Below are 25,242 nucleotides of genomic sequence, written 5' to 3' on the forward strand. Positions count from 1 at the left end.
AGCCACCTCCACTTTCTAGGAGCAGGAAACTTCAGGAAGGGGTGGCACAGCAGCCTGCCTGTGGACAGCAGGGGCAGGCTTTGCCCTTGGCTCTGCTGTAACAGTGTGTAACACGTTTATCTCGCTTCAGCACAAAGCTCACCTGAGTGTAACACAAACACGCTGTTCTGGTTGTACGCAAGTGTGTGCTGTAGCACTGATGAGTTCTGAAAGTCCTAACCTGGAGCTGTCATGCTCATCTGCTCAGGCCTCCCCCTATCTTGTGTCGCTCTGATGTGATCACCTAGAAGTATGAGCAACTCTTCCCAGAGCCTCAGGCAGCCACATCCCGTAAAGGGAAAATACCGTCTCCCCTAGTAACATGCATAACTACATGGGACGTTGCTGGCAGAAGGCTGTGCCCTATGATTAAAGAGTTGATTATGTTGCTACTGGATACATGCATGCATCATTACACGTTTTGCCAAGTCAGGGCAAAGCTTCATTGCCCAGACTCATTGCCCATAAATAGATCCAATTAAGCTATAAATTTGAAAAGGTTAATGTGTGCAATGGGTCTGGAGAGGAGGCCAAGCCTATAGCTGAGGAAGATTTAGCATTAGCCGCAGCTTCTCTATAGTCTAACTTGCTAGAATAACTAACTGACCATATAGCTCCAATACAGATCAGGGAAGCCAGTTCAGAAGTTGATTCAAGTTTTGCTCTGACAGCCATCCAGTGCAACCCTACTTGCTTTAGTGCAGTGGCTCTCAAACTTTTCAGACTACTGTACCCTTTTCAGGAGTCTGATTTGTCTTGTGTACCTCAAGTTTCACCTCACTTAAAAGCTACTTGCTTACAAAGTCAACCATAAGAATACAAAAAGGTGTCTCAGCCTGCTGTTACTGAAACATTGCTTACGGTCTCATTTTTACCATATTCTAAATCAATTGGAATAGAACTATTGTACAGTATAGAGAGCAGTATAAAGTCACTGTCTGTATGAAATTTTAGTTTGTGCTGTCTTTGCTAGTGCTTTTTATGTAGCCTGTTGTAAAAGTAGGCAAATATCTAGATGAGTTGATGTACCCCCTCGAAAACCTGAGTACCCTGGTTGAGAACCACTGCTTTAATGGGTTGTGCTTAGTATCACAGCAAGAGCGCCAATGCAGTCACATTATAGTGCTAACTTTTCACATTCTACCACTGAAGTGCGGAGGTAAGCATCTCCTTACTGGTTCACTGCTCGAGGTTGAAATTACATTTAAGAATAAAAACTTGTTCTTCCCACCCTCCCAACACTTTACTGTTGAAACATGCCGTCTTTTCAAAAGAGGATATCCAGAATATAGTCATTTGGCCATTTAAAAGAGTTTATTACCAAAATAAAAAATTTGTAAGATAAAAGGTGCAGAACATAAAAGTTGATAAAGGCACCAGAAGTAGTTTGCTCATACAGCTGGATGTACTAAACCAGATGTCAGATAAAAGTTCATGAAAGCAAACAAAAACAAAACTACTTCTACTCAGATCTGTAGTCTCATTTTGGGCTGCAGTTCTGAATCGGATACCTACACAACTTCTGTTGCCAGTCACCTTTCAGGCAAAGCAGCATCAAGCCCACTTTCCACTCACTGCTATCCTGCCTAAAATATCCAGGTCCTAGTCACACTAGCAGTTCCATATGTGTCACTCCCATTGGCTTCAGGAGATACAGGCATGTGCCCAACGGGATGATCAGGCCCCAGAAACTTTAATAAATGTAAAAAACCACACACATACACCAGCCAAATCCTACTGTGCTATCTTTCTCAGATTGGCTTGATCCCTCCACACACCAAGAGTTCATGGTTTCCAACAGTGAATATTTAGGGGGAGTAAATGCAATAACATTTAGGGGAGTAATGATTTAGGGGAATGTTCCCATCCATATACTCGTTCCCATTACACATAAATAGATTATATACACTATTTACATAACATTTTGTACATGTGATGTCTATTTAGCATGAAGCATTGAATCATTCTAAAGGCAGTATTAATTCAGGCCTGTCTGAGGCCTTGCAGGGGTAAAAATCAAATGCTGCAGACGTTCATTTTCATTCTGCCAGCTCAGAGTGTGCAGAATTAATCCAAGTGTGGCCGGAACCCTGTTACAAGACTTTGCTGTATTCACCCACACAGTTTGTCCCATTTTGCTTAAGAGGAAGGACAGAAGTTCCTGTGTTCATAACATAACCTAGTGAAATGACACCTAAGTGGTAGACGGTTTACTCCTTCAGTAGGCCAAGCTTCTTCAGAGCCTCCCGCCTGTGTTCATCTGTCGCTCCTTTAGGGGTGATTTTTACACTGACACAAGTAGGCCGGGGAAACTTGAAGTTCTGCGATGGGAAAGATTTGCGCTGGTCACTTTTCTCCAACTCGTCACGATCAGTTTTGGGCGCTTGGAGATTGACAAAGTCTTTCCCTGTGCCGAGGGAAGCTGGGCGTGTCCGGTTATTCCTGATAAAGCTGGGAGCCATCTGGTCAGGGACCGATGTTTTGCCAGGCAAACTGCTGTCCATGTTCGGATTCTCACTGCTCAGACCTGTGCCTGAACGCCCCAAGGAGTTGGATTTGATCATCTGTCTCAGGCCAGGAGCAGCACTTTCTGCTGCATTGTAACTTGGAGCACGTTGCTGGACAGGTTTCTCATTAGCAGTAACATAAGTTTCACCATTACTGTTTAAGTGATCCCTGCTACCAGCCCTAGGAATCGGGACAGGGACCTCCTTTGGTTTGGGAGCAGTAGGAGGTCTGACCACATGGATTTTAGATTCCCTTCCTTTATCTTGTAAGAGTCCCAACTTCTCCAAAGCCTCCTGCCTGGATCTTTCCTGCTCTTCGGGGACAGGATGGCCCAGCTTTGCCTTATCCATGGAAGAGTCACTAGTGCCGGATTTGCAGTTGGGTGAAGATGGAGAAGGCACTTTTCTCTTGTGACTGGGATCTATGTTGAGTGGCACTGGGTGGTTATTGCTGGCTTTAAGGATAATGTATGGTGGCAGTTTCCTTGGCTTTGGAGCTATGGGAGGCCCTGGCTTGAAGTTTGAATCCAAAGAAGCTTCTTCTGAGGCCGATTTCTCTTGGTTGCGTTTGAGACTGGGGGCTCGCTCTCTCCCCTTCTCACCACGTTTAGTTTCCTCTTTCAATGGCAGCCTTGCATTCTCTGAAGCAGAACGCTGTGATGCCACCTCAGTTTTTTCCTTGGCTTCCAAATCATTGGGAAGCAGCTCCTCTTCACTGCCATTTCTCAGCAAGGAATCTGGTAATAGCAGGTTGCTCACCATTCTAGGATCCTGGAAAGGTTCAGGGGGCTGGATAATTACAGACTCCAAATCTGATGGTTGCATTTGAGTACTCACGCGGGGCAGGTTATATGACTGGTCTTTAATCCCCTTTTCCATGGGCATCTTGCATGAAGACTTCCCTGTCCTTTGAGCTGTTGAAGTTGGACTATCACCACGGTCAGTTGCTTTGACAGCAACCTTGGTGGTGGTTTGTGCACTTACTGCATTGACACACCTCGGAAGGCTGCAGTAGCCTGAACTTGGCGCAGAACTTGAGAGAAGAGATGCACGTTGGTCACCCTTTTGTTCTACTTCATGCCGTGGACCAAATCTTTCCATGGGAGACCCATTGTCCAAATCTAGACAAAAAGATATTTGCTAAGTAGGCAGCTATATGCAGAGCAGTCCACTAACACCACCCCACTATTTCAGTGGGGCTGTCCATGGAACAGCACCAAGATACCCAAATTAAAATATTTACTCAAGGGATGTTAGTAGTACGGCATTTTTTATATTATATACATATTTTTTATTGCAAAGATATCTAAGCTTGCAGTTCATGATACACAGATTGTCTGAATCCTAAAGATTAACATTAAATCTTGTCAAGTGTAAACTGCATACAGGGGTTTTGTCGTGCAGTTTTGCAGATTAGCTGTTGACCTTTACCAGGGCAACTTCTCTTGCCGTCTCTTCTCCAAGGCTAACCTACACTAGATGCACTGGAGAAAGACAAACCTCTAGTCCCTTCTCCGCACCCCAACACAGATTTTTCTAGTCACCTGTGCACTACTACCAGGTTTTACTCCATGAGGAAAGCAGAGAAACTTTCTGTCCCCCCCTTCTAAGATTTACTTTGTCCCAGGGTTTCCAGTCCTGGCCACATAGGGCAATGAGTTCTCTGGGGTTCAGAACGCAAGTTTTAATCTTACTCTTTGGAACAACATCTCTCTTTGGCCATGTTCCTGGGAGATTAGAGTGTTCAGCATAGTCCGTCTCATCAGCAGAAACCCCGCTGTCTGCTTCTGTATCCAGAGAATCAATTGTTTCTTCTAGGAACATCAAACATTCCTTTTCCTCGACAGACAAGAAGTCATAGCTGTTATCACTCTAAAAAACAAAACAGAACCCACAAGTGGGAAACTAGGCATGATACTACTTAAAACATCATTTATAATTTAAATGAAGGCAAGGACAGCTCTCTCTTCCAGGTTCTCACCTGCAGGGCCTAACTATTGAATACCCAGAAACTGCCACTTCTACCTAGTGGCAACTTAACCCCTCACCACCAGAAGCATTACTTAAGGGTAACCTCATTGGGCAGTAGAATCAAACCGCCTCTGAGGATTTGTCATTCCTGATCAAGCAGTTAGAATACTGCCCCCAGCAGCAGCCACTACCTTTCCTTTGAAGCATCAGTAATCCCGTAATGCATTTGGCTGGCTCGTTGTACCATAGACAATCCGCATTTATGTGGATCAGCCATATTGAGTTTTGGAAATAGCTAAGCATCCAGAAATTGAAGCTTGTCTGAGGATGGTGGCTTCTCTCTGTGCTATCTGTAACCCTCCCTCTTTTAAAGAAGCACTATAGGATCCTGTTCAATTTTCACTGGCCCATAAACAACTTTCTGGTGTGCCATGTTAAGCCCCAGTGTCCAGGCCAACGGAAGATGCTATTCAATTGTGCAATGCATCTTTAGATGCCGCTGAAACTAAACAGAAAATATGCATTAGGCTTGACACACAAGGGAGAGAGGTTTTCCAAGGTGGAGGTTTATTTTGGAGAGAGGCATGAAGCTGTTCTGGTATCTTGTAATAAAGCAACTAGTTTGCCCATCTCTATTAGTTATACACAGGTCTGTTTCTGCAATAGGATGGAGGTCCTGTTCAGAACAAGGAGTTGCAGTGAGTTCATTGCTATATGCTCCAAATCAGTGAGGAGTAATTAGTCTCCGTAGTTCTGGAATACATTTGATACAAACTAACATTAATGGGTGGGTGCAAATGCATGATTTTCACCATCTAAAGGGCCAGATTCATCACTGGTTTAATAAATAACTGACTTAGCTGGAATTAAATCAGAGTTGAGTGTGACTTAATACGTCTCATTTAGATTAACTTGGGGTCAACTTTGTTCTAGTTAATCACCCTTTGGTCCCTCGCAGGAGATCTAGCCAGCTAGACTCTTCCTATCCAATGAGCAGAGTGCATGTGTCCGGCACCCGGACACCACCCAAGCTGGACTCGGGGTTCTAGCCACTCAGAAGAGACAAATGATAGGAGAGTTCCCACTGGCCAAGCTCAGCACAATGGCAAACAGACATAGGCAACCTGTGAAAAGTTGGGGGCAGGTAAGGTGCTTGTTTTGGAAACTTAGTTGACCACTGAATAGGTCTCACTGTCCCCCTCCACTGTACCACCACGTGGGAGCGCCAGAAGGCCTGGGTCTTTAGCAACACCATCACATAACTGCTCGGTGTACCAGGCTGAGAGCCAGCAGTGCTAAGATTGCTGTAGAGCCACGGCAGGAGCTTGGCATCACAATTGAGCTATACTGATTCACAGCTGTGATGCTTAGTCTTTTATAGGACTGTCCTTCATTCTGTCTGCTTCGGCTAAGTGATGTCCTGGGTTTGTGCTGCACGGTGGCTTGAATATAACAGAGAGACTCTGAGTGAAAAGAATTGCAAACGCCTGGGGGCAGGAACCATCTTTTTGTTCCATGTTTATACAGCACCTAGTACAATGGGGTCCTGATCCAGGATAGAGGCTTCTTCATGCTACCTCACAACAAACATGTATTGATTTTCAAACAGAACAAAGCACTTTCTGCCAACCTAGAACCCACCCGCTGGCCCTGGAAAATACAAAGTTGCATAAAATGTTTACTTACAAATTCAGAGCGGCTGGAGTTAGTGCTGACCATGCTGTCACAACTGCCAGAACCGTGCCCAGCTGTCCCTAGCCACAAATCCTCTTTAGGCATATCACAGATCACCGGAGTAAGAACTTCCGAGAGCAGGTGTAGAGTAGTCCCAACTCCAGCTGGAGAGAGAGCATGATGTATTAAGCATTGCATAAGTTCGGTTTGGAACACACTGGAGCCCACACAGACACATCAGTTACATCAACATTCAACTCGAAGAAAGCCAGGAGGACTTCAGATCGGTTTGATTCAGCCAGCCTTCTCTTCTGAAAGCCTGTTCCCGAGTTCGTGGCTGTCGTTTTTGTCTTTTTTAAAAATGGAGGAGAGTCACCTGGAAGACTCCATGGATTGATAGACCAGTAATGGGGCAAACGCTAGGCCCCCAATTCAAATTGAACCCATCTTGGTAGTGATCACAAGCGGTCCCCATCCAATGACAGTCTAGAGCAGTGGTTCCCAACCCGCAGCCTGCAGGCTAAAAGTGGCCCACCGCTCCCCTCGCACGGGCTGCAGAAAGGAGCCTCTGCCTAAGGACCCAGGTGGAGCACGTTGCCGCAGGGCTACAAGACTGGGGCGGGCTCCTTTCTGCAGCCAAGGGGACGGGAAATCAGCAAGGAGGCAGCCTCCTGGTTGAACTCCTTCTGCCTGGCTGCAGTGGGGGTTGGGGAGGGGCAGGGCAGGGGCTGCTGGCAGAGCAGTCAGGACCCAGCATGCTTGAGGAGGGACAGGACTCTAAAAATCAGTGCCTTCTGTTTTGGCCTGCTTAGGGGGTCTCTGCAATGTGGGTTAGGTAGTGATTAAAGAAAGCCAGAGAGCAAAAGCACTGCAGTGGTTAGTTCTCAGCGAGGCTCAGTTTACATGCTGGGATGAAGCAATTTCTGAAATTGAACTGGCCACGTTGTCCTTGTCCCCACTTGCTGTTTAAACCATTCTTAGCACTGGGTCAACTGCACCCGTTGCCAGAAGAGGGTAAAATTCCTAGCATAGGCAAGGCTGAAGGGAAAAAAAAATAAGCCACAGCCAAGGTATTTGAGAGTTTAACAGGTGGGGCTAACCTTGACCAGTCTAACACCTAAGAACTGGCTAGCACATTGCTTTACCATGAGCTTCCTCTTTGCAAGGTGCTAGTTTTCTTCCACCCCACACCTCTAAATGATGCAAGTTTGTCAGCTGCCATAGGGAGAGGTGCTTGTTTACCTAAGTCATGAGTTTGGCTGGGTGTGTTCATGGGTCATATGTGCCATAGCCGGTGTGAAGAAGAGCACCCCACAGAGATTCCTTGCTCACTGAAGAAAAACACGTGCCAGGAATGCCACAAGGAATGGATCTTGCTTCAGAAGGCCCCAGATTTGCTAAGGGTCTCTATGAAACTGGACTCAGAGGCCCGGATAAACTGTAATAACTCATTTAAGGAGACGGGGGGTGTAGTGTGTGGGTTTGTTTGTTTGTTTTTTTTTTTTAAATGAAACTTTTGAGTTCAGACACACATGCAGATTTACCTTCACCTTGGATCAGTGAGGTTCCAGTTACATAGGAAACATTGATCTCCTCTTTCACCCTAGGATTTAAAGCAGTGTGCAGGAGTGGAAGTGCATTATCCCCCTTTTCCACACGAGGGATCAGAAGCTAAGCAACTTGCCCAAAGTCACACAGCAGGTCAGTAACAGAGCTGAGACTAGAACCCTGGTTTCTCTCCCTATTCTAGCCCCTAGATCATGCTGCCTTGTGTCCACGCTGTCACAAGCTCAGTAATTAAATCTGACCAACCCTGCATGGCAAAGCAGCTCATTGTTACCAACCCCACCCTCTACCTTTGACACATTCTAGAAGCCATCCAGCAGCTGCTCAATGTCATTCCCTCCCATCATGGGCAACTGGTATTTAGACTGAAATCAGATCTCTAACCCACATTTGTTGGGACTATTACAGTCAATATAGGGGATACAACCATTGCCTATTTACAAATTATTGTCACAAGCCCTTTAAGACCAACATGTCAAAATGACTGCTGCAGAGACACTGTCCCAAGCATTAGAAAGAGCTAAGAACTTGTAACGAAGGGATGCACAGCCCATATGCAGTGGCTACTTATCTAGATGTCACTTCTTCCCCGGATATACCAAACAGGTATTAAACTGTTTCTAGGCTAATATGTTCAGGATACAAAGGCTAAATCCACATGTATTGTTATCAGTAATTTGCTCCCAAGAGAATTCCAGCTCCTCACGCCTGGAGGCAAATTAAGACAAAAGGATTGTGTTTTAAAAATCTTGCTTGTAGACAAGTTTCTATGCACAGTATCCAGTGACAACGTTTTATGGAGGCCGAGTCCTAAAAAGCACCACGTACTTCAGCAAAAGTGGAGATATGAAATTTGAAATGCAGATCAACTGTTGAATGAGAATGAGCTGGCCTTCTCTAGGCTTAACCCTAGAATGGACTGCTAAGGCATTAGGGTGTGGGATTAACTCAAGTTAACAAAGGCTAAAAGTTTAGTTTACAAAAGGTGAAGTTATTTATAGCCATAAAATCTGAGACATTAAGTATTAACATTCTGAAACAGACACGTCAGTGATGATGCATATTTACAAAGAACAGTGATAAATATTTGAGGTACAGATTACCCGTTCTTCAGAGGACAGAGAGAGGAGAGGTGGACTGGGCTCCAACCACTTAATCCACTAAAAACAGCCAGCAGAAGGAAAGGCAAAGCGACTCTGTGTGGGAGAACGTAGTGTGGCTTTCAGCAGTGTGGTAGCTGGCTTTTGTAACAGCACCAGGAAGCCACAGCTAGTAACAGATTAGTCAGTCTAAGAATTTTTTGTAAGTGTTCCCTGAATAAACAAAGAAATTCCAGTACCAACCAGGGGAGACATGATTCCCTCAGTGCATACAGAAGTCTCAATTTAATTTTTGATAAAGTATTACTTTATATAAACAGCTTTTGGTCTATGATAGCAGGAAGTTTTTATAACCAGCTATCCACCAGTTTGGTAGCATGAGGACCAGGCTGAGTGTAAGGGACCCTAGGACCTTGTGACTGAGGAATGCTAGCAATGCAAGAAGCCACATGTTAACATTAGTTTGAATGAGACCCACAAGTCTGCTTCAGTGGTATTTGTAACCTTGTCATCAGTTGCCCACCCATAAACATTTCAGAGTGAATTGGTGTTTGTGGGAAGTCAGAATCTTACACAGACCTGTGCGAGGGCTGAAAGTGAAGAGGTTAGTTCAAGCCAGCTTCCTCTTTACAAAAGTTTGTCATCCACACAGAAACAATGCCCTGTGACCCGTTAAACGTCAAAGAATGAAACACAGAATCTCCATATTTGAGCACAAGGGCTTTACCTTCTAAATAAGAGGTATAAATTAAACTGTGAAGAGACTTAAATTCAATAGTTATTAGGAACAAAAAGTTCACCAAGATCTTTTGTAAATATAGCATTTACAAAAATACACAACTACCCACCAGATCGAGTTGCATGATTACCACACAGTCTTGTTTGTTCTCTAGGGCAAAGTTGGGGGGGAAAAAGCATTCTAGACTACCAAGACATACCCACATGCTTATGGGGCAGATAAAAAGTGCCAAAAATAAAAAAATAGCAAGAATGAATTTCCCCCTTTTCCCCCCCGCACTCTCCCAATTCTACTCACAATCTCACCTCATGAACTTTAACCCACTAGATCTGGTCAAAAAGTGACAAGAAAAATAAAGTTTTCCCCCTAATTATCAAAAGCTTTCCCATTTGTCAAAAAACAGATGCCAGTAAAATACATATTTCAGTAACCATTCCGATTTTTAAAAACTATGAGAAACTAAGTTTCAATAATACCAAGCTTTTCTGCAACTTCTTTTTGAGAGTGAGTCACTTTTCCAACACGTAACAAGCTGAAAATTAAAAAAAAAAAAAAAATACACCTAGCTGCATTGCTTCAACAGCTCTTCAAAGCTTTATGACCTTCAGTCACTGATGTGATAGCAACAGTTAGTTCTGTATATCGAAGCTGCTTTTAATGCAGCTACTAACACAAGTGTTCGTGCCACAGCTGTTTGACCAACACACTCCTGAAACTTCTTTTGGCTAGAACAGAGCAAGTACAGAACATGCACTTTACATACAGGTGCAAAGAGCACGATCCTGCTCAACAGAACACTTCCACACGCACAAAAGTTTAACTAAAATTCTTGGCAGCTAAAATTGCAACTCCTTTAGTTCTATAATAGCAGGGTCAGAGGTATCAAGGCTCAGGCTGAAAAAGATTAAATCTACTGTTACATAAGTCCTCTTGATTTTGTAAATAAAATTTATATCAATTAGATCTTCTTGTTAATTTCCCATCTTAGCTAAAACCCAAATTAGAAGAAATTAAAGATTTCTCCCCCCCCAAACTACTGATCATAGAGACACTTAGTTTTTAGGGTCTAAAAGCTAAAGATCAAGAGTAAAATCCTAATAACATTGTTAATGGGATTTCCATTCCCCCTTTGGGAGTTTTATCTCCCACTCTCTCCCACCATTTCCATAGAGACAAGGCAAAATAAACTATTACTGGTCACTCATTAGAAGATTAACATCTGTCACCAAAGCTAGTTGCAGAGGAACTTCCCCCGCACACTAATAAGGAAGCAGTGAAAAGTCTAGAAAGCTTTACAGATACCAGTAATTCTGCCCCAGGAGATTTTTCCTTTCAGAGCAGACAGGCGACAACAGCAGATGATATTGAAATGGCAGTGAGAAAATCAGAGTAAAACTCAAAGGCTTTTTTCTGAAACTCATCTAATTCACCCCCATTCCTCTCCAGCTGTACTTAGTCCCAAAATCTTTCCACTTTATGTTAAATAAATAAATAAATAAAGCAGTTAGAGATTAACTCACCTTAACTAGGAAAGAGAGAGAGAGTTAGAGATCAAAGGTCTCTCCTTTCCTAAGCAAAGAACTGAAACCCCAAACAGATACCTCCCTTCTCTTGTGTTTATGACAGATCACCGACTTACTTACCTAGACAGGTATATACCTCACCCACCCTGCTGTTGACTACCACCCAATCACAAACTCTCCTCCCAACTTCACTCCAGCTGTTCTCAAAAGTAAGGAGGGAGGGGTTTGAGGTTGGGGAGGGATCAAAGTCTTTTTCCCCAACCAAAGCTCTCAGCCCCACACCATGACAGCCAATGAGATCAGAGGGTGGGGTAGACGCTGTGGCAGCTGGAGAGGGGCTGAGTATGCAACAAAAAGGCTCTTATAGGCAGTTAAGGGAATGTTTTTCCTTCCTAGTTTACCTTCACTTAAAAAGAGAGGAAGAAATGTAAGTTAAACTCATTTCACAACTGCAGTCAGAAGCTTTGTCACTGCCCCTAAGTACGGCTATTTTCTCTCCCTTGTTCTTTGTCAATTGCTTAGGGCAGCTGAGGTGTGTAGGCTGCTCGTTCTCCATCCCCAGAACAGGTACAGCTGGGCAAGCTCCCCATCTCCATATGCTACTAAAATGCCTCTTGCTTTGACTTAAGGAGGTCAGGTGTAGGGTGATGTAATCCTTTCAGAATGCTGCTACTCTGCATGGCTATAGCAACTTTCATCTGAGGGTAAGTGCTTTATGAACATTCCCTGATTACACCTGTGAGAGAGGCACTACAATCACTCTCTTACAGCTGGGAAAACTAAGGCACAGAGAGGCAAAGTGATTCAGTGGTCAAACTAGGAAGAAAACTTGGAAGTCTTGAGTCCCTGACCTTTGCTCCAGTCAATGACCCTTTGTCTTCCAACTTTTGCTGAGGTTGAACAGACATGCTAGTTACCCTGGAGTTTTTTATTATTAGATCACCTGTGCTCTATCAACTAGACTGAGATAATCTAGTTACTTCCAACAGGTCACTGAGCAGCCCATTCATTTCCCCATCTCTGTAACTTCCTGGCTCTGTCTTAAACAGTTTAAATAGGTCTCACGGGAGATACCTGTTCTGCATAGCTCATGATGTTTGGAGGAGTCAGACTCATAGCCATGACCAAAATGCATTTGTATGTAATAATTAGTTCTTTCATGGGGTGTTGGTGTATGTCAGTGAATATATTAGTTCACAGCAGGTTTATTCTCTCATGTGGTTTAGCTGCTTAGATTTTCTAGCTCAGTGCAGAAGAATTTTAATAGAATTTTTTTTTTAAACCATGTAACACTTAATGTTGGTGCATAAACATTCTTGTTGTAAATTTAGGCTGATGCTTGGTGGTATCCAAAACAACTGTAAATACAAATTAGGCACATTCAAGATTCATGTTGCAACAGTGTTGTCCTATACAAAGGCACATGAAGGCCACACTGTTCCATATATGCCTACAGCCAAAGGATACTAATTGTGGTCCAGTCCAGTTGTGCTTAGGTCATGAAACTTTCACTGAAGTCTACAGGCGTTTTACCTGTAACGTCATGATTGCTTTCAAGTCACTTATTTAAAAAAAAAAAAATCCCTTCACTCTAGTTCTGTCAGATAGCAAATTACATTTACAGTTGTCAGTCTTCATTATTTGCATTTCATTCATAAATGAATGAGATGCATCATGTCACTCTTGTTTAGAGTCACTTTCTAGTTAGGGATTGCTAGACTGGTTGAGTGGCCCCTTTAGTGCAGTTTCCTGTCTCCAGGAATGTCCAGCACCAGATGCATCTGCCTTTAAACTCTAGTCTAAAGCAAGAAACTCTGTAATGGACAATCATGGCATAACCTGTCCATAGGCAAAGTTTCTTCCTAACCCTCTTAATGAGAAAGTGGCTTATGGAAATTTTCTTAAATTTTGGGAAAGCTTTTTTGTTTTTGAAATACTTTAGTTTTCTGTAGTTTGGCAGTTTCCTTGTGAGCAAAACAGCGTTTGGGAAAACAAACTGCTTACAGTCCCTGTTCATCTTCTACTTGATATTTTTCTTCCCATTACTGAAGTATTACTGTGGGTTTGGCAATAAAACAGAATACACAACAGCTTTCCACAAAGTGCTTATTCTGTTTGCTTAATAATTAACAGAAAGGTTCCTTTTTGGGAAAAGGCAGAACCAGTGACCTTACTAAATCTATAAATAACTTAACTCTTTGATATTTGTTACCTTTTGAATAAAAATGTGAGCTATTTTAACATGATGTGCATTCCCAAAATATAGCCAAAAGTATGTGGCTTGACAAGTGATAGTACATTCCGTTGTGGTGATTTGCTCTTTGACTAGCCTCTGGCTGGTTCTTGCCCATTTTTTCCTCTTTAAGCAGGCAAGTTAAGTAATCCAGAAAAGTGTGTTTACCCATTGCAAGTGCAAACAGAATTTTGGTGTGTAGATATTCTGAACCATGTGCTCTAGTAAATCAGTAGCACTGCTGATAGCATAAGGACTCAAAATAGTTCTGACTACTTGAAAATAGGACCCTCGCAGCCTACCTGTGAATTAAACACATCCTAGTATCTATTAAGTTAGGTCCTGATCTGCAAGGGGCCTCGCACTTTTACCTGCCATTAAATTCACAGGTGTTCAGCACCCCTAAAGAGTAGACCCAGAAAAAGACCCTCTTTGGCTGCACAGACACTAGAGACCTTATTCATGGGATAATGCATTAGAGAGAACCGGGGTTGTTTGTCCTTCCTCCAACAAATGTAGGCAGGGGCAATGTAAAGCTGTGCATGATTTTGTATATGCAGTATGACACACACAAGAATATAGGCAAACACCCCTTTCCTAACACAGAAGGACTTTGGACATGTTAACTGGTGCAATGTGCCTCACCCTATTCATAAACACAAGTAATTCAGTATAGGCACTGAGTGTGGGTGGGGCAGGGGAATTAAAATGCCCTTGTCAATATCTTATCAGGCTGGGCTAGTCACCTACCTGTAGTGCTATTTCCACTTGGCTCTGTAGGACTGTCAGACACTTTCCTCCTGCCAGCTATGTACAGTTTAGTACCAACAAACTAATTCATTAGGCAAAATGCTAATAGCATTTATACAGCACTTTACATTTTCAAAATATTTTACAACACTAAACCTTAACCTGGCCGTCAGCTCGTTAAGTTCCCCCATTTATTATCAATTATGCCATTTTACATAAGGGATAAAGTGAGGCAGAGACCTTAAGTGATTTGCCTCAGTTCACAGAAGACATCAGCATTAGAGATACAATTAGAACTCGGGAGTTGACTCCAGCCAGGGCCCCAGCATAATTTTTTCAGGCCCAGTACAAACTTGTAACACGAGTCCCCTCCCACACACATAACACAATCCCTCATCCCATACATGCAATCTTATCAGCCATGAAAATTTTTCTCCTGCTGGTAATGGGGGTTGCAGCCTGGGCTGGGTCTCCGGGCCCTGGTAAAGGGATCCTTTTCCCCCCATGTGGGGCCCTGACTCCAGTATGTGTTTAGAGTACAGTCTCTCTCCCTCTTATTTTCCCATAGATTAAAGGATACTGCAGAGATTCTCAGCCTGGGAAGATACAGGTTTATTAACTGCCTGATTGTCAGTCATTCATTACAAATTGCTTCTTGGTGCTTGGAGTCAACAATAGAGAAGCAGTGATTTCCCCAACTTCTCCCCTGTAGTTTTGCTCCACTCAGTCCAAGCCAAAACAGGAAGGTAATGGTGAAAACTGTAGGCCCAACCTCATTTAAAACTAAGTATGAAAGATGGCTTGATTACATTCAAGGCACAGCTACAATTTTCAAGTTATGTCCTGTTAAGAAGGGCAGCACAGCTTTCATTAATACATTGTACAAAAATAAAAGGATATTTATGAAAACACAAAAATGTATCCAAGTCACAGAATAACAGTTCTGCTAGAAATAGCAGTTAGTTCCCAGCATTTTGCGGGGCAGTTAACTGCTCAACATGTTCAATCAAAATGGAGACTTAATTTTGGTAGGCAACACAATCCTTGCTGCAAAAAGATAGTAAAATAGCACGTGAGGAAATGTTTTGACCCTTACTAGTATATCACCCCCTCCTACACCCGTTCCCCCCATTTCTTCTATGTACTTTGTTTTCAGGACAATGTGGGCAATCCACTAGAGAAATATAGTACCAGACTTTTGACTAGATAAAGGGTTTTAGTGCAAATTTCACTTTCAACACATGAAAGACAGCACTTCACCTACTGATTCCTGTTGCAAGAAAGACAGGGCTGCTTACAAAACCCCATGGCAATGGAGAGCTTCCCCCATAGGGTTTACCAAAGCCAGCTGAAACGAGTTATAATGCAACTGTCTTATCTTCACATGCTTTGTAATGTGTGGTTAGTTAACATGGGTTAAATTCCTTTTTTTCCTACTCAACACAAGGTCCTATAAGAACTCATGTAGTTTTGGAAGCTCATTAATTTTAAATCATCTGGGCCCCAAGTGAAGAACAGGTGCCCTAATATAGATGCAATTCAAGATTTAAGACCTTCATCGTACTTGTCTAGCCTTGCAAAATGATCATGAAAATTAACCAGACAAGGCTCAGCATCCAGTCATTCAGATCCTGCTATGGGAAGAGGGAGATTTTTATTCATCAAAAGTTACTCAGCTGGGATAAACAATCTTGCAAATGTGTATTCCTTTAGATCTACTGAACACAAAGATGCTAAGTCATTCATATGCATGAAATTTACAAATTGAATAGGAAGATGTTAACACCCCCCTCTGGTGTTAAGAAATGAGCAATACATCCAGTCCTTTAGATTTAGGTAGTATGCTGATACTTTACAAAATAGACCTCAAATTAAGACTACTGTTTAACCATTAAATAGGTTTTTGCGGAAGAAAACTTATGCAGAAGTGATTTACCAGATGCTTTTTCTTCACTTTATTTTTCCACTATAAAAGTAAATACACAGCATCACTTAATCACACAGCTTTATAATAAGGAAAATTAAATAGGGCTGTCAAACTATTTTTAAAAATTGCAGTTAATTGCAGTTTTAATTGCATTGCTAGCCAAAATAGAATACCAGTTTAAATGTATTGTATTTTTAGATGTTTTTCTACATTTTCAAATATTGATTTCAATTACAACACAGTGTACAGTGCTCACTACTTATTTATTAAAAATTTGCACTGTAAAAAAGATAAAAGAAATAGTATTTTCAGTTCACCTCTGAAGTACTGTAGTGCAATCTCTATCGTGAAAGTGCAACTTACATTGTAGAATTATGATTTTTTTTTTTACGTAACCACTCAAAAACAAAATGTAAAACTTCAGAGCCTACAAGTCGAAGCAGGAAGGGGCATACGAATGTTTAGCATATCTGGCATGTAAATACCTTGCAACACCAGCACCCTACAAAGGTCTGTTCTCACTTTCAAGTGACATAAATAAGAAGCAGGCAGCATTGTCTCCTGTAAACGTACACAAACCTTTCTCTTAGTGATTGGCTGTAGGACTGAAGAAGTAGAACTGAATGGACTTTTATGAGGTGAAGTGAAAAATATTACTTTGTTCATTTTTTTTACAGTGCAATTAATCACAACTTATTTTTATCTAGTTAATTGGTTTTTGAGTTAATCACAAGTATTCACTGATTGACAGCCCTAAAATTAATGCAATGTTCAAAATGGTGAATTTAAAAGGCCTCGGAAGATGTATAGGTGGCTTTTTGTAGTTATCAAAGCAATGACACATTGAATGAGAACTCTGAAAAATAGGATTGGATAATAATATGCCACAGGTAATGACCATGCTTATGTGAACTTCTGTGTATAAAAGATAAACTCAAGTTACTAACCCTATATTTCAGCACAGCAAAAGCTGCCTCCTTTGTCTCTTGCTATCTTAGACAGCTTTCGTCTCTTCAGCCTCTGACAACCTTGCCTTTCTCCCTTAACTACATCCCATGCTCCTTTCAGAATAGTGTGCGGAGTGCATTTTGAACTGAATGTATTTGCTAAAGGTTACCTTATCTAATCAGCCTGGCAAGCAGTTTTCTAGAAAGTTTTTAAATTTAACTACTGTATATTAAAGCTCTTTGGGGGGGAACAATTCTAAAAAGGACAAAGTTGTATATTACACAAGTTCCAGTGTTATGTAGTGCTTCATGCTCTTACACATGTACAGTATGCTTCAGAATATTCTGTCCGCAGCTTTTACCATGGCACAGTATCACACCCTGGGGGAAATTCTACTTCCACTGAACTCCAAGGCAAAACTCCCATTGCCTCCAATGAAGGTATGACATCACCCCATGTTTTTCGCACTGTAGAGATCAGTTTTTCAGCCTGTTGAAAGAAGCTTCACTTGTGCGTGTCTTTTGCTGCTGCTTGTCCAAAACAAACTGTTTTGAAGTATCAAACTTAGCAGTCTGTAACTAGCACACTAAAGGTTGTGTGAAGTTACTAGATTCAGTCATAAGGTGGTTTTTGAACCCAAGTGCTTAAAAAAAACCATGTTTTTTTTTTTGACAGAGGTGGTTACTAACTAAGCTACACTGCTGACAACTTCTGCACCTTTTATTTTGTCCACACAAATTTGAATCATCCATCTCTTAAACCAAGGCAGAGGATAAGGTGCTAGCAGGGAAGACATGCTGTCCCACTTCTTAGATGGAGTGCCTCAGAAGCAGGATAAAAGGCTACTAGTTTTTTTTTTTTTTTTTTTTTTTTTTAATGGCTTTTAATTCTACGCAGCAGGTCTCTAGTCAGCAATTATGTACTGAAACAGTTAAGAATAGCCCTATACCTAGTGTCTAGTTCAGCGGTTCCCAACCTTCTCAAGTGTGCAGATCCCTTTTCAACCTCCCAACATTTCACAGACCCTGCCACATGCTACTAGTTTTATTTGAAATTGTACATTTCTTTGGTGAGGATGTTATTTTTCTTTTCTGCGGACCACAGGCTGGGAACTGCTGGTCTAGCTAATCTGAGTCGCATAGAGGGAGTTGCATCTTAGGTCTGTCACATTTCTTGAATGATTTTGCAAATCTAGTACTATAACGAAGAGATCTGAAAGTGGAGGCTTGGAAAGAAATTTTTCAGAATTTGCATACAATTCTGGCACTGTTCAGAAATGCTTCATAGAAAGTGTTCCTTAGTGAATTAGATGCCTTTTCCAGCTGTTACAAAAACATAATGCAGTATTTATAGAGGCCAAGTTTCAAAGTTGATTTAATTGCACTTCCAAACCCCTGGCTGAGACCATATTAAAGGTACTTCCTTTCAAAAGTGATTCTTTTTCGTTCACTGAAAACAATTTTACATTGTCATTTACACTTTTTAAATTAATGCATGTTAAAAGAATGCTATAGTGTTCCCATAAACTTTGTATAAGAACTCAATTTGTCCTTCAGTTCAATAGGAAAAAACGTGGATAGCTTTATTACAAGCAGTTATCTGCCTTTGAAACTAGCTCACTCCAAGGGGCTAGTGCTTGTGAAGACGGATTCATGTTCCATTCACTTATTCAGGTATTTCCACCACTAACGAAAACCCACGACTGAGCCACAAATGAACACTAAACCAAAAGACTGCATGCATAAATCGCCTTTTTATTGGTATATTAATGTTTTGCAATATAGGGCACGTTTAAAGAAATATACTTAAAAATAACCTGGGCTCGTGATAAAAACAGGATATTATGTCAGTGGAATACACTGGTAAGTTTGTAGTACCAAGATTTTTAGAAATTGTTCAGTCAGTTATTTTATTGCAACACCACACTTACATCAATCTAGGTCCCTGCAAAACATGTAAACTTTGACAAGCTTTTAAAGTGCTGTTAATCATGAGATGTGTATTTCTTCATGCAATATAAAATGTTTGTGAAAAACCACATGATTAGAGTATGCCTAAGGAGTCAGTGGATGCAGCCCAGAGGAACTCTGCCTGGATGGTAAATGGAAAAAGGAACGGAAATAGGCCCCACAATCGCAGAGCACCGTCATCCAACCTCCTCTTGCAGGTGGTATAGATGAATTTGAGTGCTGGTGAAAGGCAGAGTGGCAGCTGAAGTCCTCTATTTAATCAGAACTAGTCCTGCATGGGCCAGCTTTGAAATGATACTAATGTGCCTCAACCATGAACCAAGGAATCCACCTCTACAGGGAGGAAGTTCAGTCTCCATGGGCCCACTCAATCTCAGGCCTCTGCTGAAACATTCAGTATGGAAATTAAGGCTAATGTTGTTGTCGGGGAGTTGTAGGGACATGAATCCACATCTGATGGTATTTTTGGGTCACGAGGCACAGATGACAAGCTTCATGGCCAAATGCCAGTTACCTGAGCTTAAGTTCCACACTGCCTTGAACAACTAATTTTAGAAAGTGTCCACAATTAGTATCTTGGAGCTACAAGCAGTAATGCTTCAGGACAAGTGAATTAATACAGCAGTTAAGACACAGGTTGATCCCACTGAGAAGGAAATCCAAGTCTGTACTGTAAGAAAGGGCACAGAGATGCTCATAGTAATCAGATATAATGAAGCTATACGGACAGTCACTATTTGGGGCTTTTTCTTATATAGACACCTCATACCCCCCACCATCTGTCACCATTTTTCACATGTGCTATCTGGTCACCGTAACCTTACCATAACAAAAAAACAAGTGACATTAAATTTGTTGAAAAAGCAACTTTATAACATGTCTCCCCAGATAATTTAGACCTTCTGCTTGGGAGGAAGGTAATTGACATTTTCCAGCTTTAATTTATATTCTGTAAGTTACTCTGCTCTTTGAAAAATTAAGATTGAATTTTAACAAAGTTAATAGTTTCACTAAAATCTGAACAGGTATTACAGTAGTTGAGTTGTGATTTCAGATCCACATCAATCTGATTTTTCTAGGAAACAAACAGGTTCACACAATGAGAATGACATTTAGCATAAACAATATAGTAACAATACTCAATTAAATAAGCTTTTTTTAGCATTTAGAACAAGGCAAATGAACATTTGACCATGCTATCTACTTTTAAAGATTCCCTGCAGATAAAGTTTAGACTAACTCTGTTACAATGTATGCAAAGATTTATCAAGTCTTATCTTGTAGATTGCAGTCCCCAAAACTAAAGAATTTTGCAGTATAGAAGCTGTTCCCCAAAAGCTAAAAATAAGTTTGGAAACAGGGCACACAATAATAGTACTGTGCACTTATGTAGCACCTTTCATCCAAGTACTTTACAATCAATCAATCTCACCATACCTCTGTGAGGTAGATACTATACCCATTTTATATATGAATATACAGACTGAGGAGTAGCAATTTGTCCAGTGTGTCACCCATTCACTGACAAAGTTGGGAATAAAATGTAGTAGTCTGACAGTCCCCCTGTCTAGTCAATAACCCACATTTCATCTCAAGTATTTATAACATAGTATCTTTCACATTCCTTTGAACTACTGTCATTACATTGACTCAAGCAGATGCTTAAAGCTAAGCATTAAAAAGTGTAAAAGCTAAATGGGCCTAACACTGACAGCTAACTTGATTTCTATAACAAACTCATGACTGTAGTGTCACTTAATACTGAGTCAAAAAGAATTCTGGTCCATTAAACTCTTGATGACTTAACTATTTATGTACTTTATTGTTTAGGCCTTAATCCACCAAAACGTCTATGCACATGTAACTTCAACCACATTCCTAGTTCCACGGATGTCCATAGAACTATCCCAGTACATAGGTATGAGGGCCCCAATTCAGGAAATGACTGAAACAGGTGCTTAATGGAGGCTTTCCTGATCAGGGCTTTTGCTAAGATATCCTTAGTAAACTGTGTGTGTTTCAATAACTAGAAAATCTTCTATTCCTGAAGCTGACATTTCTAATTCCTTATGAAGATTTATATCTTCGTTCCCCATTTGCACAAGTGCTCAGAAGGTTTCAGACCCAAAACACAGTAACAGAAAAACATGGCTGAGTTAAGACATTTAAACAAATGTGAGGCTTTCCAAAAGAAAATATCAGTAACATGCACATCTACATCACCTTTTAGATGACTTCAAAGTGCTTGACATTAAGCCTCACAATCCCCCTCTAAGGCGAGATTTCTTTACTGTATTTTCAACATCACTGCTTTTTTTTTTTTTTTTTTTTGTCATTTCAGAAGTAGAGCATTTACCTAGCTTATTTTGTTAAAGAAACTGCTCCATTCCTTATTGGAAAAGAGGTCTTGCTACTTAGGCACTGGGGAGAAATCAACCAAGTTAAAGGGCATCTGGCAGAATGCAGACAAAAACTTCAAGTTTTTTCCCTTTTGGATAAATGCTCTGACTTTCTGAAATAAGAACAAGCCTTTGACCTGTAAAAGAATGAGAACCAAAGATTAAGAAGTGCTAACACTATCTGGAGCCTAGTACAGCTTATTAACACTTTCAGTGGCCACAAGATCAGCCACATCTAAGCAAAGTTAAGTGGTGGTTAACGGATCCAAATTACAGATTGTATTTTAACTACTGTAATTCCTTTTTGATGGCATTGAGATGAGTTATCAAGCTTCCAAGTATTTCAAGAAACATGCCAACATCCTGATTCAGTGTAAACAGAGGAGTTGTTAGTTAAATTTCAAGCAACTAAACTACATTTCAAGTAGTATCTATGGGAAAATATTAAGTTTATTGGGTATTTAACAGTCTACTCATTAGTTTCAAGAAGGCTCTCTCACTACAGCCAGAACTTCACTTTCAGACTGTGCATGCTATTTTGTTTACTGTGATCTAATACTGGCTAACTTTGGTGTTATTTCCATACAAAGTGTGCATTATAGGCATCTTATACATTCAAGCAATTTTTGCAGCAGAGTTATTATATAACTTAGTACAAAATGCTGATATGCACATGAATGTGCCAAATTGTTAAGACCAATTTAGAAGTCTTGAAAAATTGTAACTAAATCCAATAATTCAGAGTTTATATTTTAATTCAGTGTTGTTCAGTAAGTTTTTATTTAACTCTAGGTACACTATTGTGGGTAGGTCCAGCCACGTCACACAGCAGCTTCTCCATCAGAAAATAACGTTCTTCAGGAGTCAGGACCTTTAGCTGCTACCATACAACAAAAAGCTGCCAGTTACTTTAAAAATCAGCATGCAATGCAGCAGGCAAGAACTTACCTATTTCAAACTAGTTGGGAAGAGTGTCACTATTGTATACCTATCTGTAAACCTGCACACTAACCATAAACCTGTGCGTCTCAGCCATCATTAAGTTAATAGGACTTTTCAAGCTTTGAATGGAGTTTAATGCTTACATACATCTTATCTAAAAATCCAGAATTTTATTCTGGATTAGTGAGGTAGTAGATGTAACCATCCTCATGTAGATGTCACTTCTCCAAAGTTGGCGTGTCCAGTCTCCTTAGCATGTTCTCTGGCTTCCACTTGTCCAGTTAACCCCTTCTGGCACACCATGCATCTCAGTGTAAAGCGGTTTACATCAGTAAACTGCCGCTTTCGTCTGGCTTCATCTGCTAATTCCAATGCTTGTGCAAGAACAACATCATCATTTGTTGAAAAAATGGTCAGGGGAGGGATGTCTGAGTCAGGGATTTTACGCTCAAGTGGATCGTAGTGAATCCCATCATAAATCAGAAGGACCCGCCTAGCATAACCAGCATCTTCCCCAAAACGGTCAATTCTGACTGTTTGAGTGTCCACTACACAGATTTCACACTGATAAAATTTAGACAGAATGGATACTTCGATGGCTCCTCCCCATGTATCTTCTCTTCTGATCCACTCACAATACTCTTGATTGGTTTTCCCTAATACTGCCTCACAATAGGACTCCGGATCACTTGCCACTATCTGGGCTATAAGACTGCGCATCTCTGGAGCACATGCTGGATCATAAATGCCTCCCTCTACTACATAGAATATGCTTGTGAACAGACAGGAGTTATCAGCTGGAACAACCCTCCTTGCAAGTACAGGCATTGCTTCCCTGACCAAATTAGGAATGCTCCTTTTTGCAACTACTGGTGACTCAGTCTTCGGTTTGGTTGTGTCCTCTTCAACTATTAAAGTATCACCTGTCAAAAATAAAGAATCAAGAAGTGTGAGGAGTGGATAAAATTCAGGGTTAATTCACTAGAGTGCATTACGAAGAGAAACAAATAGTTTGAAGTTGCTAGTGTACCATTCCTCAGTTTTCTGACAGAATAAGACCAGCACAAGAGAAAGTATTACCCATTAAATAAGTTACATAAAAAGCCACAAGATGCAGAACATAATTTTAGCAGAGATCTCCCTGTACCTAGCTGATTCAGATAAGGACAAATGATTTGTACTGAAGTCTCCAAATTAGCACAGTAACTCATGTTTTAAAATGACTGACTATCCAAATCTGGGCCATGAAAGGACAGAGGAGTAATACTCAGTCCTTTTTAATTTCCCTTTCTTGAAAACTACAGAATACTTCGCCCCATTTTAGAGACAGGGAAAGAGGCACAGCTTGTGACAAGAGAAGGTGTTTACAATTACAGAAGCTGCTAAACAAGTTTGACAGTCACTGACACCACTATTTTGCAATCAAGTTTTTGTTAAAGGGTGTTAGCCCCAATATCCCAACCAAGTTTCAGTTCAGGTAATTACAAGCTGCTGAAATGCAGTTTCCAGTACAGAAGGCATTGTTTTGCTTTTCCTGTCTTTAACAGTGGAATAACATTCTGTGCTGTAGAACATTGATATTGTACCCTTACACAGCGACTGCCTTCTACTCCACAGGTAGCTATGGCTTCTGCTAGTTCTCTGCACGGGGGATGAAGCATGCTCAGAAGGCTGACTAGTTGCAGAGATCCTAAGCCCCAATTTCAGTGAGCCCGGCGCACAATCAGAGGCGTTTATAGGGGACACCCTCAACATCCCCTTAACCCGGCGGTCTCTACCCCGTCTCTTCTAGAATTACAAAGCGTTACATCGCTATACACCCCCTGCCTGCTCGCTTCCCGCTGAGCGCTGGAGGACAAGATCTCCTCCTCGGAGCCAGCTGGGCCCACAGCAGCCTGCCGGCAGGTCGGGTCACGCTCGGCGTGCGCCCCGGGGCTGCTCCCACCCACAGGGGGTGCGTGCTGTGCTGGGTTCGGCCTGTAGGGGCCGAGCCCCGGCGCTGGCTCGCTAAGCGCCGCGCGGGGCTGTCCCAAGGCAGAGATGCTCCGCCACTCGCCCCCGCCTGAGGGGAGGAGAGGCTGCCCCGCAGCCCGGTCCCCTCAGGGGGAGCTGCCGGGAGCCCCCGGGCTCAGGCCTGGCCGCTGAGCTCGGGCCCCGCCCGCCAGGAAAAAGGGGGGGGGAGGGCTGTGTCCTCAGGCGCCTCCTCACCCGAGTGGATGCCGAGCTCCCCCAGCCGCCGCTCCCCATCGCTCAGGTCCAGGCTCCGCGGAGGGAAGCCGAGCAGGAGGCGCTGAGCCGGGGCGGGGACCCCGGTGAGGGCGGCCAGGGCAGCCTGCAGCTCGCGGAGACGGGAATGGGCCGTGAGGCCGGGCAGCGGGTGGGAGCCGCTCCGGGCCTTGCAGCGCAGCCGCAGCATCCTCCGCCGGGCCGGTCCCCAAGCCGCTCCCCGAGCAAAATGGCCGGGGCAGGCCTAGGCCCCGCCAGCCGGCTCTGGGCACTCGCGCCGCCGAATCTCGCGAGGCTTCCACCATGGCTCGCCATTGGCTGCGCGCCCCAGGCCCGGCCCCCTGGTGGAACCCGCGTGCCTCTCTCGCGTGTCCGCGGGCACAGCCAATCCGCAGCGGGGAGCGCGAGACGCCCTTGGTGACGTCACCGTCAGTCACGTGCAGTACAGTCACAGGCGAGTGGGACACGTCACGGAGTGCTGCGTCTCCGTGCTCAAGGTGGCGTGGTGGGGGGCGGGACCGTATTATAATTCCGTTTGCCTATTTGCATCTTATTTGCATAGCAGGCGCACCTGTTCTTTTGCTCATTCGCAGTGCACTGGAAAAAAACCCAACTCATTTACATGTCATTGACGGATGGATATATTTGACTCTCGCTTGTAATTTGCATATGGGCGCGATTTTTCTGCCTCATTTGCATGTCTACGCTTGTCTTTCCGCGCGCCCCGC

The 25,242-nt window shown here is 42.4% G+C and overlaps 2 protein-coding genes and 1 long non-coding RNA gene across 8 annotated transcripts in view; 1 reads left to right on the plus strand and 2 right to left on the minus strand.

Moving 5' to 3' along the window:
- Positions 1-24,040, plus strand: part of LOC137142392 (uncharacterized) — a 44,165-nt gene extending 20,125 nt beyond the window's left edge. Inside the window, exons 2-3 of the long non-coding RNA XR_010916909.1 lie at positions 7,799-7,892; positions 23,906-24,040. This is a non-coding gene — a long non-coding RNA (uncharacterized lncRNA). The remainder of the gene's footprint in view (positions 1-7,798; positions 7,893-23,905) is intronic.
- Positions 1,206-11,642, minus strand: CUNH1orf116 (chromosome unknown C1orf116 homolog). Of its 6 annotated transcripts, none has more exons than XM_067531727.1 (4): positions 11,521-11,642; positions 6,204-6,355; positions 4,241-4,418; positions 1,206-3,667 (listed from the first exon to the last, which is right to left on the minus strand). In XM_067531727.1, the coding sequence occupies exons 2-4, from the start codon at positions 6,294-6,296 to the stop codon at positions 2,250-2,252; spliced, it is 1,689 nt and encodes a 562-aa protein (XP_067387828.1). In that variant the 5' UTR covers positions 6,297-6,355; positions 11,521-11,642; the 3' UTR covers positions 1,206-2,249. The 6 variants fall into 6 exon arrangements, with proteins under 6 accessions (XP_067387828.1, XP_067387827.1, XP_067387830.1 ...); XM_067531726.1 differs by lacking the exon at positions 11,521-11,642 and adding an exon at positions 11,117-11,248; XM_067531729.1 differs by lacking the exon at positions 11,521-11,642 and adding an exon at positions 10,899-11,072.
- On the minus strand, positions 20,252-25,104 carry YOD1 (YOD1 deubiquitinase). Its single transcript, XM_067531737.1, has 2 exons — positions 24,497-25,104; positions 20,252-23,211 (listed from the first exon to the last, which is right to left on the minus strand). The coding sequence occupies exons 1-2, from the start codon at positions 24,702-24,704 to the stop codon at positions 22,496-22,498; spliced, it is 924 nt and encodes a 307-aa protein (XP_067387838.1). The 5' UTR covers positions 24,705-25,104; the 3' UTR covers positions 20,252-22,495.
- Between the last annotated feature and the right edge of the window lie 138 nt (positions 25,105-25,242).

Source organism: Emydura macquarii, unplaced genomic scaffold (assembly GCF_026122565.2).
Source record: "Emydura macquarii macquarii isolate MOO-44397 ecotype Brisbane River unplaced genomic scaffold, CSIRO-AGI_Emac_v2 contig_3220, whole genome shotgun sequence".
In the NCBI taxonomy this organism is placed as follows: Eukaryota; Metazoa; Chordata; order Testudines; family Chelidae; genus Emydura; species Emydura macquarii.

Excerpts from the sequence above, each read along its gene's own strand:
- CUNH1orf116 (XM_067531724.1), bottom strand. The coding sequence starts at position 6,389 with ATGCAATGCTTAATACATCATGCTCTCTCTCCAGCTGGAGTTGGGACT. Across the intron at positions 4,419-6,203 it reads ACTCCAGCCGCTCTGAATTT|AGTGATAACAGCTATGACTT; the intron begins GTAAGTAAACAT and ends TTTGTTTTTTAG. Across the intron at positions 3,668-4,240 it reads GAGAGATGTTGTTCCAAAGA|ATTTGGACAATGGGTCTCCC; the intron begins GTAAGATTAAAA and ends CTTTTTGTCTAG.
- YOD1 (XM_067531737.1), bottom strand. The coding sequence starts at position 24,704 with ATGCTGCGGCTGCGCTGCAAGGCCCGGAGCGGCTCCCACCCGCTGCCC. Across the intron at positions 23,212-24,496 it reads GGAGCTCGGCATCCACTCGG|GTGATACTTTAATAGTTGAA; the intron begins GTGAGGAGGCGC and ends TATTTTTGACAG.